The sequence below is a fragment of the Humulus lupulus genome, chromosome 6, assembly GCF_963169125.1.
Source record: "Humulus lupulus chromosome 6, drHumLupu1.1, whole genome shotgun sequence".
NCBI classification, from domain to species: domain Eukaryota; kingdom Viridiplantae; phylum Streptophyta; class Magnoliopsida; order Rosales; family Cannabaceae; genus Humulus; species Humulus lupulus.
The window spans coordinates 19,535,552-19,553,607 of record NC_084798.1 but is presented as its reverse complement, the minus strand read 5'-3'; the positions used below and the strand labels follow the sequence as shown (position 1 = coordinate 19,553,607).

General features: G+C 30.1%; 1 protein-coding gene across 1 annotated transcript; it reads left to right on the top strand.

Annotated features, from left to right (window-relative positions):
• The first annotated feature begins 13,244 nt into the window (after positions 1–13,244).
• On the top strand, positions 13,245–16,703 carry LOC133781818 (SH3 domain-containing protein 2). The gene is made up of 10 exons (XM_062220902.1): positions 13,245–13,506; positions 13,999–14,121; positions 14,211–14,280; positions 14,379–14,530; positions 14,753–14,854; positions 15,194–15,394; positions 15,510–15,572; positions 15,698–15,850; positions 15,933–16,007; positions 16,214–16,703. The coding sequence occupies exons 1-10, from the start codon at positions 13,447–13,449 to the stop codon at positions 16,328–16,330; spliced, it is 1,116 nt and encodes a 371-aa protein (XP_062076886.1). The 5' UTR covers positions 13,245–13,446; the 3' UTR covers positions 16,331–16,703.
• The last annotated feature ends 1,353 nt before the right edge of the window (positions 16,704–18,056 follow it).

Below are 18,056 nucleotides of genomic sequence, written 5' to 3'. Positions count from 1 at the left end.
ATAACCATTACAATCAGTCAATCCTCTATCAATGACTTACTAACGAGCTAGGTGCAAATTTCCATTTTTACCCATCATCAGTATTTTATCCTTAACTCCCACTAAGTTCCTTATAAATGATATTTCCGTGAACTTAATCATAGAAATGAGATCTCACTCATTTAACCTTTTGAACAATTAAGTAAATCATCTTTTCACTTCTCATACAAAAGTTATAGATTCCATATCTATGAATAATACTCCCACTCAATTACACTACTAAATCTCCAAGATATAAGTATCGGCTAGACCGTTGAGTAAGCTGGTAACGAACAAGTCAAAATATTTAAATAATATAATCAGCAGAATATTATCACTCAGAATTAAGAACGACTTGATTTATGGTCAACGTTGTGATATTGATTAGATTCAATAACAACGATACTTGTTCATCTATCAATAATCAATATCGGTCTTAGTCCGATGTATCCATATACATCCGATCTTATCTACTTGGTTAATGCATTGGACAAGACATCACAACCAGAATCTGTAAGTCAACCATATCGTAGATTGCCTAATCAGTGAAAATCCAATGAATTGATCTAATCTTAAGACTCGTTCTTTTGAACATTTAATTACAACTATAATTCACTGTGACTTAGTCACTATAATTGTAACTATCAATATGTTCGGGAATTTATAGCTATAGCAGTAACCGGCAAAAAGACTGAGTGACTTAGGAATCTCATGATGAATATTCCCTTAACCGCGGATATGATATCAATAATTTCAATACATTGCGATAGCCAATCCGCACTTGCTAGAACATATAATAGTGTGTATAATAATATGTTATTTTTATTAAATTATTATTGTACTTAATAATATGTTATTTTTATTATTGTACTTAATAATATGCTATTATTATTTTGATGATTGAAGATGTAATAAAATAATTTCATTTAGTTATTTCTTTTTTGACATCCATTTAGTTCAAGTTATACTTTAAAATATGTGTTTACATAACAATCAATACTAAGAAAAGAAAGAAAAAAAGTGATTTTTTTTTGTTAGCCTCGAATCCAAGTGTCTTAGCTTAGAAAAATATCATGTAATATTGCAAGTTAAACAGAAAAATAAATTAAGTTATCTTATTATTTCTACCATAATTATAACATGTATATCCATAAATATGAAATTGAAAATATAAAACAAATAGATTTAAGCCAAATCAAGTCTTGTGTATTATGCAATCTTCTTAAAATAATTACACATCTTTACCTGTTAGAGATAAATATATTGCCTCAATGGAAAATAGTAAGACTCTTACAACTCTGTTGACGCCGTTTTTCGTCAACTTAAAATGTAGAGCACGTAAACAGCAAAAACTATGGCAAGAATAACATAGTAAAACAATGAGAGTTTTTTACGTGGTTTAGCAGTTAACTCTGCCTAGTCCACGAGTCTTTGTTATTAAGACTTAGGAAATTTCTGGAAATTCTTCAGGGATGAATTCTCCAGAGATTTTCTCAAGATCACAAAATTTCGGGCCCTTTACAAAGGTACATGACCTCTCTATTTATAGAGGAGATCTTAGAATACAATCCCAAACATTTCGGGAAGTTATTTTGTTCATTAATAAATTTAATTACTTTAAAGTTTGTAACTCCTATATACAAGGAAATATCCCCTGAAGACCAGGGGGCGTATAACCGACTATTTAATATCCCTTTATTGTAGGGAAGTTACAACAATAAATATCTCTTGAATACATGGACTGCGTCTCCTCAGGTGACTCACTAAGACATTCGAGCTCAGCAATCAACATTATGTCAGTCTAGGTCTCTGAGTAAATTACGAGTTGTATTACATTCCTCAAGACCAGCTCGGAGTGGGTAAATACCACCGAGGCCGCCTCATTCCGGGCTCACACCCATGCCAAGCTCGGACCACTTGATCTGAGGCTACCCGACAATGGACATACTCCGATGTTCTATCTTTCGAGCTTATAAGGACTTCGAGGCTACCTATCTTCGAGGTTGCCACCTGCTTTGAAGATTTGGCGTCTAGATTATGAACATGTATTTTAGCTATCGTGAGCTCGCACCTGACGAATCCAGCTTTCGAGGTCACAACCTCAAGCCTCGAAATCTGGGTGTAACAAACTCTAAGCAAAAGAATATACAATAGACAAAGTGATTGATTAAATAAGTTATAAATCTATTGCAAAAAATACATGTAAATATAGAAAGATGTAGAAGAAGAGAGTAATAGAAAATACAACTCTGTAACAAAATGATACAAATAAACTAAATGATGAAGAACAAGAGATAAAAATAGAAATACAACTCTATAGCATAAAGAAACAAATACATATGTAAATAGAAAAATGGAGATGAAGATAAAAAGTAATAGAAGAAAAGAAGAACAAGAACAAAAACAAACATTCTCACTCACACAACCAAAGTGAAGAGTATTGGGGATCACCAACTTGAACAAGGTTTACAACCTTTGTCCAAAAGCTGATTTCCCCTTATCTTAAGCATTAAGAGATTCTCTCAAACGGAAATAACTCTCTGCATCTAGGTGATTTTCTAGCCAAGTGCTCTAGTGTATAGAAAATAGTGTGTCTAACAAGTGAACAATATGCTCTTATCTATAGAGTTTTGAGATACCCTTTGAATTTCAAATTCCACCAACCTCATGGCTGTTACCAATGTTTAATTGGTTGTTTATGGAATTAAAATGAAGATTTGAGAGTTACTTGGTTGTTGGAAACGTTCAAAATTGGATAAAACCAAAGTTGGAAAAACATGTCAGCACTCCAGACCGCGGACTGGGATATGCCTAGCCACGGCCTGGGACAATCACTGAGTGCTTTTCAGTCACCCAATTTTCCAAACTTTTCCAACACGTTCCAAATTCATTCCCACTTGATTTTGTAACTTCCATACACATTATGAGAGTTAAAATCACATCTCCAACAACCATATCTCTTATGACTTTGACAAATTCAAATCAAAATGTGTGACATCAAATCTACATATTATTGGGTAATATTTGGGAGTTACAAATTTGTAACGTTTACGTAACCCCAAATATGTTACATATTTAGATATGCACTTTATCCAAAAAAAAAATGTAACTCTCATATATATTATGTCACAATATGTGACTAGGGCTGGCAATTCGTGTAAACGTCTCAGATTCGTGTCGACACGATTATGACACGACAACACGATTAAGTAAACACGAACACGACATGATTATTAAACGTGTCAAAAATACGAACACAAACACGACACGATTATTAAATGGGTCAACACGACACGAACACGATAACACGATTATGACACGATTAATCATAACTATATGAAAAAAATCAAAAAACCTATGTAAATTATTCGTGTTATCGTGTCTGACACGATTATGACACGACACGATTAAGGTAAACACGAACACGACACGATTATTAAACGTGTCAAAAACTCAAACACGAACACGACACGATTATTAAACGTTTCATGTTCATGTTTACCTTAATTATGTCGTGACTCAAATTACCGCCCCTATACGTGACATACTTTATCACATTATTTAATCTAAATATTATATTATAAATAATATAATATTCTCCCAGTAGATTAAATAGTTGACTATTATAACACTTATTTAATCAAATATCTAAATTTTACTTCGCCGTACTACAACTATGTTAAGTTGGTGTTTCTTAAAAAACTTATGTAGATATTCTAATCATATAATTATACAAAGGAGATACATAATGCTGATTGATGATGGCAATATATTCACGCGCTTTTGTAATGAACAAGCGTGGAGATATAATGAAGTAATTAGTGTTGCTAAAGTTAGAAACTTCTTTTGTACTCCTAGTTTATGTTTGTAATTATGTGACTTGATAATTATAAAATATCTTTAATCAATTCCGACTTTAAAATAAATAAATTAAAAATAATGGAAGAGCTAGCTGAGAAATGGCATGAACCCCTACTTAGGTACCTTTACATTTATATATAAAAATAAGAAACAAGTGAAAGTTTCTCTCTTTCGCCATTATGTAGTCAAAATGTATCATTTGCTTTTAATTCAACCTTGAAATAAAAAAGAAAAAGTTGAAAGATAATTAATTATATATAAATATTTAATATTTGTATCCATTGAGCGTTATAATTATGGTGTAGAATGCAAGTCATAAAATCTAAGGTTTCTGTTATCTACACACTTATTATATATATATATCTCTTTTATATAATAAGTGTGTAGATAACAAAAATTCTTAGTTTTAACAGTTTTTTATTTGTTTAATGTTAACTTTAACGGAATATTCTTATATTTAACAGAATATTCTTATATTTAACGGTAGTTTATAAACACTTAAAGTTAAATAAAATAAAATGAATAATTAAAAAAATTAAAATAAGATATTTTTTAGATATTTTACAATAATAAATAACTAAACAAATTAAAATATGATATTTTTTAGATATTTTACGATAATTATTTAAGAATAATAAATAATTAAACAAATTAAAATATGATATTTTTGAGATATTTTACAATGATAATTATTTAAAAATAATATAATCATACATTTTATAACTTAAATAAAATTTAATTAAACTTAAACTCACTTATTAGAATAATATCATATTATACATATTATATAATCTACAATCAATTAGTAACAAATTGCTATTTTTTTTTTTAAAAAAAAACTAACAAAAAATTTTAATTTAAAATCAACATATAATATTTAATATTACACTAAACATATAATAGATAATCTCTTGATATCACTCTCAAATTCAAAAATTAGAAAAAACATAAACTTAAATAAAAATAAATAAATTATTTAATATTATAAATAAAACTAAGCAAACGTGCATATTGTACGTTGGTTGTATCTAGTATATATATATATATAAAAGAAGTTAAGTCATATTATATATGTGTGTTTGAATAGGATCCTGAGTTTTTTCGGTCATATGTCTCATCAATATATTAAGTGTGTAAATAATAGAAATTATTGATTTTAACGGTTTTTTATTTTTTTATGTTAACTTTAATTGAATATTCTTATATTTAACGGTAGTTTGTAAACACTTAAACTTAAATAAAACAAATAATTAAAATAAGATATTTTTGAGATATTTTACAATGATAATTATTTTAAAATAATAAATAATTAAACAAATAAAAATATGATATTTTTGAGATATTTTACAATGATAATTATTTGAAAATAATAAAATCATATGTTTTTAACTTAAATAAAATTTAATTAAATTTAAACTCACTTATTAGAATAATATTATATTAAACATATAATATAATCTATTGTGAATTAGCAACAAATTGTTTTTTAAAAAAACTAGCAAGAAACTTCAATATAAAATTTACTTATAATATTTAATATTACATTAAACATATAATATATAATCTCTTGTTGTCACTTCCAAATTCAAAAATTAGAACAAACATAAACTTAAACAAAAATAAATAAATTATTTAATTAAAATAAGAAATTTATTTGAAATTTATGTGACATTAATATAAATTTAATAAGAATAATTAATAAATTTTATAAATAAAACTAAACAAACGTGTAATAAATATTGTTTGTATCTACTGTATAAATATAGGACAATTCTCCTATAGGGGCTTCACTTTAAGCCCTACCGATAGGGCTCTCACTGTTTCTCGACCCCTGAACAATTTTCAGCGTGGTTTTATTTATGACCAGTATACTGTAGCTATTTAGAGCATCCTGCAAATTTTCAGAAAATTCCGAATAGTTTACAGTATCGAAAACTAGGTTCAAACATGTTGCTTTTCACCCGCATAAAAAAAATTAGTCACGCGTGCAATTACATGTTTGAACCTAGTTTTCGATACTGTAAACTATTTGGAATTTTCTGAAAATTTGGAGGATGTCCTAAATAGCTACAATATACACAGTCATAAAAAAAAAATCGCACCGAAAACTGTTCACGGGTCGAGAACACTGAGAGCCCCACCGGTAGGGCTTAAAGTGAAGCCCCTATAGGAGAATTCCCCTATAAATATATGGGTGTTATTTTCTTCTTTAATTTCTTTTTAATGTTATTTTATGAATCAGTGGGTGTTCTAAATTCAATTATGAACTAATTTTATTTTCCAGGGTTTTAGTGTAGTCTCTTGATACTTTATTATTAGTTAATGCAATTTCTATGATTTCTTCTTCTTCATTGTGATTTATTCAATTTGTGCTTAATGAATGTGAGTAATTTGACGTCATTATTTGTCATTATTTGCATTGCCTATGAATTTGATTCAAAATCTAAGAGGAGAGAGTTAAATATGCTATAGTTGAATAGACATAGATTTGGATATAGGACGAGAGTACCTATATGATTTGTGTAGCTTTTAGGATTTCTATTCTTAATGCTTGCCTTATGTTAGAATTTATCACAGAGATGTAGAAGATTCACATATGGGTTGAGACATTTATATATCCTAATAAGAATATAGATTGTATTAGTAAATCCGCTATCACAATAAGAGAAATAATAGTGAAATTGTATTGATGAAGTAATAAAGTAGATAGATGATGAAATTAAATACCCTAGGTTTTCATCAATTGATTTAATTTTGCTTTTATTTGTTTATGTTATTTATTAATTGTTAGTTTTGTCAATTCTTGTTTCTGTTCTTGATATTCTTGACTCTAAGTTTAATTAGCCAAATAGAATTAGGAAATTAATTATTGGTAGTTAATAAATAATCTCTGTGGGACGATACTGTACTTATCTCTATTATTACTTGTCTATGATTGTGTATACTTGCACATTGAAAATTATCGCAACATTTATGATCATGAACTAATTTTCTTTTCTAGGGCTTTAATGGAGTCTCTTGAACTTCATTATTAATTTGATACAGTATCTATGATTTCTTCTTCTATATTGTGATCTATTTAGTTTATGTTTAATGCTTGTGAGTGTTTGATCACCATTTGCATGATTCATATGTTTTTAATTCAAAATCTAAGGAGTGATAATTGATCATGCTATAATTGTTTAGACGCAAATTTTGATATTGTACGAGAGTACCTGTATGGTTTGTGTTGCTTTAGGATTTTGTTCTGAGTGCCTACTGTATGTTGAAACTTATCACAGAGATTTAGAAAGTTTTCATATAAGTTGAGATTTATATATCTCAGTAAGAATATAAATTGCTTTTGTAAACCTCCTATCACAAGAAGAAGAAGAAAAAGAAGAATGAAAATTGTATTGATAATGTAATGACCCAACTATTTCTAAGACCTTGGACCATTAGAACTACTAGACATAGCTACTATTTTGGGAAAGATAAATAAGAAATAATATAACTTTATGAAATCTCAAAATATTGTATCAAATACATAATAATAGAAAATATGGCATGGGTATCCATTGTTTAAAAGAAAAGCATAAACTTTAATTCAATTGTTAAAAAAAAAAACTAAATGCGGAAAATACATAGAAACATAATTTAAAAAAAAAAACTAAAAACAACGTCATCCTCGATCGACATGCAGTCCACTTAGTCCGTTCATCCTCAACACACAAGCCAAGCTACCAAGAATCTTTCCGCCTCCGTATCTAGTTTCCTGCATCACACTAAATTAAAATAAAGGAATGAGCCTAATGTCCAGCAAGGAAAATCTACTAAAAACATACATCGCAAACATAAGCATAAGACTATATCATATACTATAAAAACATAAGACTGTCTAAAACATATACCATATAAGCATACACTATAAAACATATATCATATAGGACTACAATATTAATGGCCATTAGCTCATTAACATGGCATGCGATAAACCATCTAGGTCCCCTGTCTAATATTTGAGGTAGGTTAAATCACATGGTAGTATATGATAACCCATCTAGGTCCCCTGTCTAATATCTAAGGTAGGGTAGACCATAACTTTAAACCATGAAAATGATAAACACTAGGGCTTGTTATCTAAGCAACTATGAACCCTAGGTAACATAAAAAAAACATAACATAACATATTATAATATATTATACATAAACATAACATATAAGTATAACATATCATACAAACATACAAGATCTATCCTATTTTCCTTATCAACACCGGGATATTTGAGAACAAAGATGGGATTTGGAACACTCCTAAAACCAACAATACAAATGGTGAGTATTTCTAAAGAATGAATGTGAAACTAAACCATCAAGAAGAAACTTACCAAGAAAGAACTTAAGTTTCAAGAACCTAATCAAGAACCAATAACGAAAGTTAGGATCTGAATAAAATAAACTAAGAAAACTAAAGAGTTTTAAATAATTGGACTTAAAGAATAGGAATACCTTAGTTGACCTTATGGATTGGTCTAACTTCAATACTGAAATACACTAATCCTCACTTCCCAAGTATTTTATAAAGCTTAAGAATGGCAAAGCTTTTTCCCAACCCAAGTGTTTATCACTCTTATGGTCTCACTAGCACCTTGGAGTCTCTGATCATAGCTTGAAGAATGAGAGGAAGGGCTGGGTACTAGGTCCTATTTATAGAGTTCTAGGAATAAATATCTTCTTTTTGGCTTTGAATAAAAATAATGAATTTAATTGTAAATATTTGAATATTCTTCAGTCAAAGGCTTAGGACTCAGTCAAATCGTTCAGAGATAGGTCTAAGGAGTCAAAGTTTGTTTTAAAAATTAAAAAAAAAATAGAATCCTAAATTCTAACTTCCTAAATCTCGTGACTCTAAACTTACCTGTAGTAAAATCAAAATAACTGAAGTTGTAGGACTCCGATTTAGAATATCTTTATATAGTTAGAAAGCTAATTCAATTATCTACAACTTTCTAGAAATACTATTTTTTGAAATTCATAATATAACTAGGTCAAAAATAGGTCGGAAGTTACAGTACCCTAAAGTTACGGAAAATCTATTTAATTATCTATATAACAACCTAATCCACAATTATCTTAACTAACCATAAAATAACAAACTCTAATTCCCTAATAATCATGCTTATGACAAGTATCATATTCTTATTGGCTTCATCTAAACCTTAGGTTATAATAAATAATACACCTAGGACCAGCAATATTAATCAAACCTTATGTTATAATTAATATTCTTAAACTATAGGTTAAACTTATAAAATTCATAACTATTGCTATGAGTTTCCAACTAAGTCCCAACATGAACTAAAATCCACGGAATCTAACATACTACAAACTAATACTAACTACTACTACTACTACTACTACTACTATCTAGCTAGTTAAGTAAATATTCTGGAACTCTACAGATAACATAATAAAGTAGATAGACGATGAAATTAATTACCATAGATTACATCCATTGAATTAATTTGTATTATTTATTTTCTTGTTTTGTTTAAATGTTATTTTAATATGTTTTATTTTCATTATTTTGTTTCTTTAAATTCAAGTTTTCATTAGCCAAATAGAAATAGAAATTAATTTTTGGTAATTAATAAACAATCATCGTGGGAACGATACTCTATTTATCATTTTATTACTTGTTTACGATTATGTGCACTTGCGTAGTACATAATTTCCACAATAGGGCTCTTCAATGAAAGCTAATTACATTGTTTGTTTTTTTTTTTCAAATTACATGCTAAATACATAATTTACATGAAGGAAAGTTGGAGAAATGTGTTAAGTAGGCAGAATACACTAGGTTTCCCTTGTCTAGCTTGTAAGTTGAGTTACTCACATCCCGAAGTAGCCATGTCTGGGGCTAATCGAGGGTTTGTGGTTGTACGGAGTACGACCATATGTCTTGGAAAGTGGCAGACGATGTCACGCGACACACTCTCACTTCCCAAGTGTGATTCCCAAGTGTTATTCCGTTATTGGTTGTATGGAGGGACAACCACTCTTCCCATGCAACCACCACATTGTCAGTGATAGGTAAGCACATGTGCTTTTGGGTTAAGTCGTGGTTCCCATACCATTTTTTGTCTTCTTCTACAAGTCACATTGGGCTCCGAGTAGTTACCATCCTTATATAATTTGGAGTTTAGTCACTTGGGTAATTATCTTGAACGTAAGCCCTCATGACTCGAGAAGCTATCCAGATTCCCTTATGACTAGATCCCGAGTAGCATCACCCACATGCTCGGGGAGATGGACAATTTTATGATGGGCTACTCATTAAGGATCAAACTATTCATCTAAAATGCGACACATATACCCAAATGTTTCCATGCCTCTGAGAACACCCTCACATGAGAGATTTTGGAAAAATATGAGTAACAAATAAAAATAAAGAAATGAGAAATATATTAGTTAAAAACGTTTAAAGAAGGGAAATTTGATGTTTTACGCATCATAGTATACCTTAAGTAAAAATTATGCCAAAATCATTAAATATTACAAAAATATGCCACTTTGTGAAAATTTATATCTCACACACACACACTCTTTCTCTACCACAATGGCACTACCACCACCACCGCCATTAACACCTTCCTATCCATTGACATAGCCACCTCCCACTACCATTGAAGCACCAAACCTTTTTTTTTAATGATTCAAAATCAAATAAAAACTCAAACCCCCAATAATATTAAATTAAAACACTAATTTAAAGGTTTTGAACACATCTATACATGATTTATTTGTTTTGCTTGCATTTTTTTTTCCATATGTAAAACTCTAAAAATTTGTAGAATTTTGAATAAAACAATACTCCTACGATACTTTAGCAATGATTTTTGTAATGCTCCAACGATACTTAATGATATTTAGCGATGGCGTCATTAAAATTAATTTTTGATGCTTTAACAATAATGTAATGAAAATTTTTGACCAAAAATGATGGTAAATCGAACTTATTATTATTGGAAGTGCTCTTGTAACATTTGTTTATTTATTTGTTTTTAGCAATAGAAATAAGGATGAGGTCAATAAGATATATTTATTCAAAAGTAAAAAGTGATTTTTCATGACATTCAAACTTCCCTAGGGTTGGCCGAAATCGCACCAACTACCAACTAATCTTGTTTTCACTCGATATGGTTTGTTAATTTTATGGTACAAATTTATTTATCCAATTACAAGTGCCAAGTTTTACAAGTGAACAATTTTTTATTACTTTTGTTTTATCTAATTTATTTATAAAACATGATACATAAAAACAATAAACTAATTCAGTATCTTACATAAATTAAATCTTTATATGACCCTTGAAAATAAATCTTGTATATTTGTTGACAACTAATTAATACCAATATTTATAAGACAAATAATAAAAAATAAGAATTTCAACAAAATAACATCATTCACTACTCATTAATTTTGAAAAAGAAAAAAAAATCTTTATACATAATTTTTTATTGCCACTCCGTTGAGGGGAAAAAAATTCTTAGCTTAAAATTACGGCCTGCGTAAAAATTTTAGTATAAATTTTAAGTATCTTAACATGTTTTTTTCTTCATAAAATATTATTAGATTATAATAGGACAAAAAGCTTTTCCCCAGCCCACTAGACTTTTGCTCCCATGATTTGTTTGCTTGTCAAAAATACCTTATGAGTTATATCATCTGTGGATTTTTGCTACTTCCGTTTAAAATATCAACGTATGCAGAAGTGATAGTTAAAAAAATATTTATTTATTAATTAATTGATTTTTAAATTTAAAAAATTAATAAAAACTGATTTTTAAATTTATTAAATTATATAAAATCCAATAAATAAAAAATCAATAAACATAAATAGGTTTTAATCCAAATATAATTTTAAAAAAATTAAAATTAATTCTAAACTAAATTATATTTTGAACTAAACTAAATTAAAATTTTTAATTTTTTGCTTGATTATTTTCTAAATGTGTTTGATTTTCTATGTTTGAAATATAAATTTGATTGAGTTTTTAATTTAATTTAGTTTAGAAATGTTGATTTTAGTTTTTTTCAAAATTATATTTGGATTAAAAAAATTGTTTATTAATTTTTTTATTGGATTTTATATAATTTCATAAATCTAAAAAATAATTTTTTATTTTTAAAATAATTTTTTATTTTTTTTAATTTAAAATCAATTAATTAATAAAAAATTATTTTTAAATATTTTTTTAATTGCCGCATCAACAAACCGTTCTATTTTGGACAAAATGAGTAAAAGTCTACAAGTGTTATATTTCACGAGTATTTTGGCCAAACAAAAATTCGGAAAGTAAAAGTCTATAAGTGCTATAATTCGAAAGAAAAAATAACATTTTGTCCATTATAAATTACTTTGTAATCTATCTTATGTATTTTTCTATAATGTTAATGTGTAAGTAGCTAATTCAATTACTAGATTGTAATATTTTTCTTCATAAAATATCATGAGATTATTAAAAAAAATGAAAGCAGCTAATTAACACAGTAATTTTATTTTCTTTTTATTATTTTTTTATGTTATTTTTCTTCAAATATTTACACCTACAAAAATATGGCTAAAATAAATATTGTCCGTATTTTTTTTCTACCCTCATCAAATATTGTCACTTAATATAAATCTGATCTGTCATACCCTACCACCAAGTAATAAACTATTTTCCCACTTAAAAAAAAAATATTAACCATCCCTACAATGCCAAATACAAGTAATTTTTTTACACAGTAATATAACAAAATTATGCATTTTTTGTTGAGTTAGATTTATTAATATCCATTGGAAAAAGTATATATATATATTAATTTTTCTATAGGGCTTCACTTTAAGCTTTATTGGTGGGGTTCTCAATGTTTCTCGACCCATGATCAATTTTTAGCCCGATTTTTTTTATGACCGTGTATATTGTAGCTATTTAGAGCATTGACGCGAATTTCAAAAACATTCTGAACAGTTTACAGTACCAAAAATTATGTTCAAATATGTTGCTGCACGCGTGACTAATTTATTTTATACGCGTGGAAAACAATATGTTTACATCTAGTTTTCGGTACTATAAACTATTCAGAATTTTCTAAAAATTTGCAGGATACCCTAAGTAGCTATAATATACACGGTCATAAGAAAAATCGCGCAAAAAACTATTCACGGATTGAGAAGCACTGAAAGTTCTACCGATAGAACTTAAATACATATATTCCTTTTAAGGTAAGTGTCTAAATTTGATTTTCTCTTTTTATCCAAAAAAAAAATTAAATAAATAATAATTTTCTCTGTCAAACTCTTTCCTTTTTTATTATTTATTTTCCTCTCTTTTAAAAAGGAACACAAAGCATGTAAATCTGAGTAATTTGAAATCTTCTTCACGTACCTTCTTGGGGCCAGACCAGACCCCTCTCTCCTCATTCTCTCTCTCTCTCTCTCTCTATAAATATAGCTATACATATATATATCGCCGTCTTGGTTGTGTTGTAAGAATCGTACAACTGTGAGAAGTTTTCGATTTTGGCTCCTCTGGCTCGTCAATGGAGGCAATCAGAAAGCAAGCCACTAGACTTCGCGAACAGGTCGCCAGGCAACAACAGGTGCTCTCTCTATTTTCAAACCCTAATTCATTTCCCTCCAGATCCCATTTTCTCATTAACGAGTATTGAAATTTCAAATATTTTCATCAGATGATGTTTGATCCGACTAGAGGCATCTGTTTTTTTTTTTTTTACCCAAATGTGATTTCTTTTTTGAAAAGTAATAATGTGGGTGCAAGGATTTGAAGACGATTTTAAGTGGGTTGTGGGTTTTGAATGGTGCAAGGAGACTCGACTGGTAATGGTGGTTTGTGTAGGTTTTTGAATTTTGTAAGGCTGATTCAATATGTTGGCATTCGATATATACCATTTTAGGGAGGTGGGATCACCTGTGTGAATGTATGTATGCAATATCTTATTGAATTGAATGGAAAGAAGAGATTTTTGGATAATGAAGCTATGTTTGTGTATTGGATTTTGTCTCAATTTGTTTGTACAATTGGAGTCACATAATTTTGCTCTGTTTTCTGATCAAATTAAATGCTGCTACAGGCCGTCCTTAAGCAGTTTGGTGCTGGAGGATATGGGGGCTCTGATAATTTAATTACAGATGAGGCAGAACTTAATCAACATCAGAAGCTTGAGAAGCTCTACATATCTACACGTGCTGGCAAGGTTTCTAAGTTTTTCTGTCTTTTTCTCTGTCTCACTTCTATATTGTTTAGTTTCATTTACCAATTAATAGTTTGTCATTTGAGTAACAGCATTATCAACGGGATATTGTTCGTGGCGTGGAAGGATATATTGTTACCGGGTCCAAACAAGTTGAAATTGGTGAGATGGTGTGGTGACTCATTGCTCTTTTTTATTTCAGTTTTGCCTCAGATAGGATATAACCTTTCTATTCTGTTTTTTATACTCTTGTTTAACAGGAACAAAGTTGTCTGAAGACAGCAGGAAATATGGTGGTGAAAACACTTGTACCAGCGGTGCCACATTATCGAGAGCTGCTTTAAACTATGGACGAGCTCGTGCTCAAATGGAAAAGGAACGGGGAAATTTGATTAAAGCTCTTGGCACACAGGTGATAGTTTTTCTTAACCTATACTATATATATGTTACCCAGGGTTAACTGATCTAGTGGAAGGAGGTAGCTCTATGCTTAAATTACTATCTTTTGTTTATGTTTAATGTTGAATCTTTTGTTTAGTTGGGGGAATGGTGTAAGGAGTCACATGTTGTTTTGTTCAATGCTATTGGGCCTGTCAATATTGTGCATAATCTGGTCTTATATGCTTCATATTAGGTGGCTGAGCCATTACGAGCGATGGTAATGGGAGCTCCATTGGAGGATGCTCGGCATCTTGCTCAACGGTATGATAGACTGCGTCAAGAAGCTGAAGCTCAGGTATTTTAGGACAAAGCTATCCTTTTGGTTTAGTATAATATTCAGTATTTTTCTTTCCGTAACCTAATTTTGTTTTAATTCTGAACTTATTGGTCTCAGTTCTTACGGAAGTGTTTTCAGTGTAATTTTCTTCTGCTGCAATTTTAGTGTTTAATGTTTGAAATTTTGATGTCACAAAAGTCTATATATTAAGCATCAACTTTAACCCTGTAATCTACATTATCGGACCATTTTGGATTTATTAATTTGTAACAGAGCAAGTTAAGTAGTCAATTTGAAATCATTAGGTCATTTATCTCTTACCATCTTGTAATTAACCATTTTCTTAAACCTAGACAGGCTATTGAAGTTTCGAAACGCCAAACCAGAGCAAGGGAAACACCAGGTAATCCTGAGAGTATTATGAAATTGGAAGCAGCAGAAGCAAAGCTGGAAGACCTTAAGTCAAACATGGCAATATTGGGCAAGGAAGCTGCTTCAGCAATGGCTGCTGTAGAATTTCAACAGCAGAGATTGACACTCCAGCGACTCATTACCATGGTAATAGAATTTTCCTACCAAGCTTACCTTTTGTTAAAATACTTACTTTTCTATAACATGTTTGTTTGGTGATTATATCCTAAGCTTTTTCTGTGTAAATTTGTCATGGTTTAAGGTTGAAGCAGAGCGTTCTTACCATCAAAGGATCCTTCAAATACTTGATCAGCTTGAAGGCGAGGTATGTAATTTTATTCTCTTACCATTTGGTCGTTGCTTCTATGGATAATGAGCTTAAAATGTAGTCCCAATGGTTTTTTAGTATCATTTTATGGATTTGTGCAATGTTTTATTGCTTTTCAACAGATGCTATCTGAACGACAACGGATTGAAGCAGCTCCTACCCCTGCTGTGGATAACACCATGCCCCCACCTCCACCTTATGAAGAAGTTAATGGCATATATGCATCAGATACACCTAATGGACAAACAAACAGCATGGATTACTTTTTAGGCGAGGTCAGGAATTATTATTATAAATTTGACAATGCTTGCTCTGTTCAAAAAGCTGTTTAATATGTTATGAATTTGTTGTCTCCAGGTTCTGCATTCATATCAAGCTGAATCTGATGTGGAGCTTAATTTGTCAATCGGTGACTACGTTGTTGTTCGAAAGGTTTGCTGCTTGATAGATTTTTGAACATTGCTTTAAATGCTTTTCTGCATTTTAGATCTCTAAGCATCAACAATACAACTTTAATCATCTGCAACGATTCAGTCTGTCTTGCCCAACTTGATTCTGGATGGTGAATCACTATTTGTTCTACATAAATTGAAATGTTTAGAAGAGTGATTCATACATATGGCTTGTGCACTTGACAGGTGACAAACAATGGTTGGGCTGAAGGAGAATGCAAAGGGAGGGCGGGTTGGTTCCCGTTTGGATATGTCGAGAGAAGGGACCGTGTTCTTGCAAGCAAGGTGGCCGAAGTTTTTTAAGTTTTCTACAAGTAGGCTTGGCTTCTGTCAAAAAGATTTTTGTATGTGTCTGTTATTGTTTCTCTCCATGGACTCAAAGGTGGAGTATGTTCTAACATATTACATATAGAAGAAAGCTCATCCCACCTTTTCATGTGATATAGATTCTGAATTTGTGTTTCTATTTATTGATATATGATTGTCGATTGTTTATATCCAGGTTTCTTCGTTTCATTTCAAGGTTGTAATTTCATTTTTTGGGGGGTTATAGATTTTCTTTTCAATGATTCTGCTTGCTTTTTTTTTTCTTTCTAAATAACAATAGTTGTGACTACTTAGACTGGAATTTTTAGTTTCTCTTATGATTTAATAATTTTTATTTCAATATCATTTTTGTTTTTGTTTTCTTTGACGGTTATTTAGTTCAATTGCTTATAAGGAATTGTACCCTTTATGGTTATGTTGTGATTAAAAATAAGCTATCTCATGATAAATCTTGTTAGAGGTAATTTTGTGCAATGATAAATCATAGTGTAAATGTAGTAAATACTAAATTTAAAAAAAAAATCATCTAATATAATTGTCCAATTTGGCCCAAAATATTGTTTGCAGCTAATTTTTATATTTAATAAATATAGTGTGTTTACTTGAACATGATTTATTAATAAATGAATTAACAATTCATGTAATCAAATGTAAAATTTTGGTATTATTATCTTAAAAAATATATATTAACATAAGTGCAACTATTAATAAATATTTGATATTATTTCTATAAACATCCTAATACTTTTTACATTTTTAAGTAAAGTTAAGTGACTTGTTACTAATGATTGTAATTTGAGTAGCTCCTTGTCTTGTTCTAAATTTTTGTTTTTACAGTAATTTTATTTAATTAGGTTTCAACAAATTCAAATCACATTCAGTACACAACAATTTTAATAGAGATTATCTCAAAATCGATATTGTCAATATTTAACAGATTTGTAGGAAATGGATGAGATAGTTACCATGTTTTATATTTTAACAGATTATCTGGAAAGAAAAAATCAGTTACCATGTTTTGCCGAATTGAGCATAAATCTCAGTGGGTACAGTCTGACTACGTTGGGGATCAATAATACGTGAGGCAAATTTATATTTTTTGAATTGTATGGGAATTTTTGTATTTCTCATGTTTTATACCTGAGTCTCGACGAGAATTGCATATGGTGAAAACAAACTCTAATTTACATTTGCACCCTATTTTATCTTATTCCACAATATTGTCCATATTTTCTACCTTGAACACGTGGCATTGTCAAGTGGGGCCAGGGGCCCGGAGGCCCAGACCTGTCTTAGATTCAACGACTAGCGAATAATTATATAGTAAGGAGCCCGGACCTAAGACATAGGCCCGAACCAACTTCGTGGACTCGCCAAATCTCGGCCCTCCGGAGTTTAGATCATTGTGGTAGACGGTCAATTCCAAGGGACGGATCTCACCATATGGGATACGGATGAAGCAGTCCAGGTTCATCCACTCGATCCTACTCGCTACTAGGATCTTTCCTTCGATCTGTCATCGTTAGCTGATGTCCATCTTGGTAAAAGAACTTGGACCTTGGTAAATGACCTTGAGCCTGAGTAAACGAACCTAAACCTCGATAAATGAACCCGGACTATACGTCCAGGTAGAACAAGACAAGTACTTCATGCAGCTGATGTGTCCCCAAGAAAGCCGGCAGTTGTTCTCCCTAACTAACCT

What these genes read in the sequence shown, in the direction of transcription:
- LOC133781818 (XM_062220902.1), top strand. Translation starts at nt 13,447, where the DNA reads ATGGAGGCAATCAGAAAGCAAGCCACTAGACTTCGCGAACAGGTCGCC. An exon ending in TATCTACACGTGCTGGCAAG is followed by an intron (nt 14,122 to 14,210) that starts GTTTCTAAGTTT and finishes TTTGAGTAACAG; the next exon opens with CATTATCAACGGGATATTGT. An exon ending in TTGATCAGCTTGAAGGCGAG is followed by an intron (nt 15,573 to 15,697) that starts GTATGTAATTTT and finishes GCTTTTCAACAG; the next exon opens with ATGCTATCTGAACGACAACG.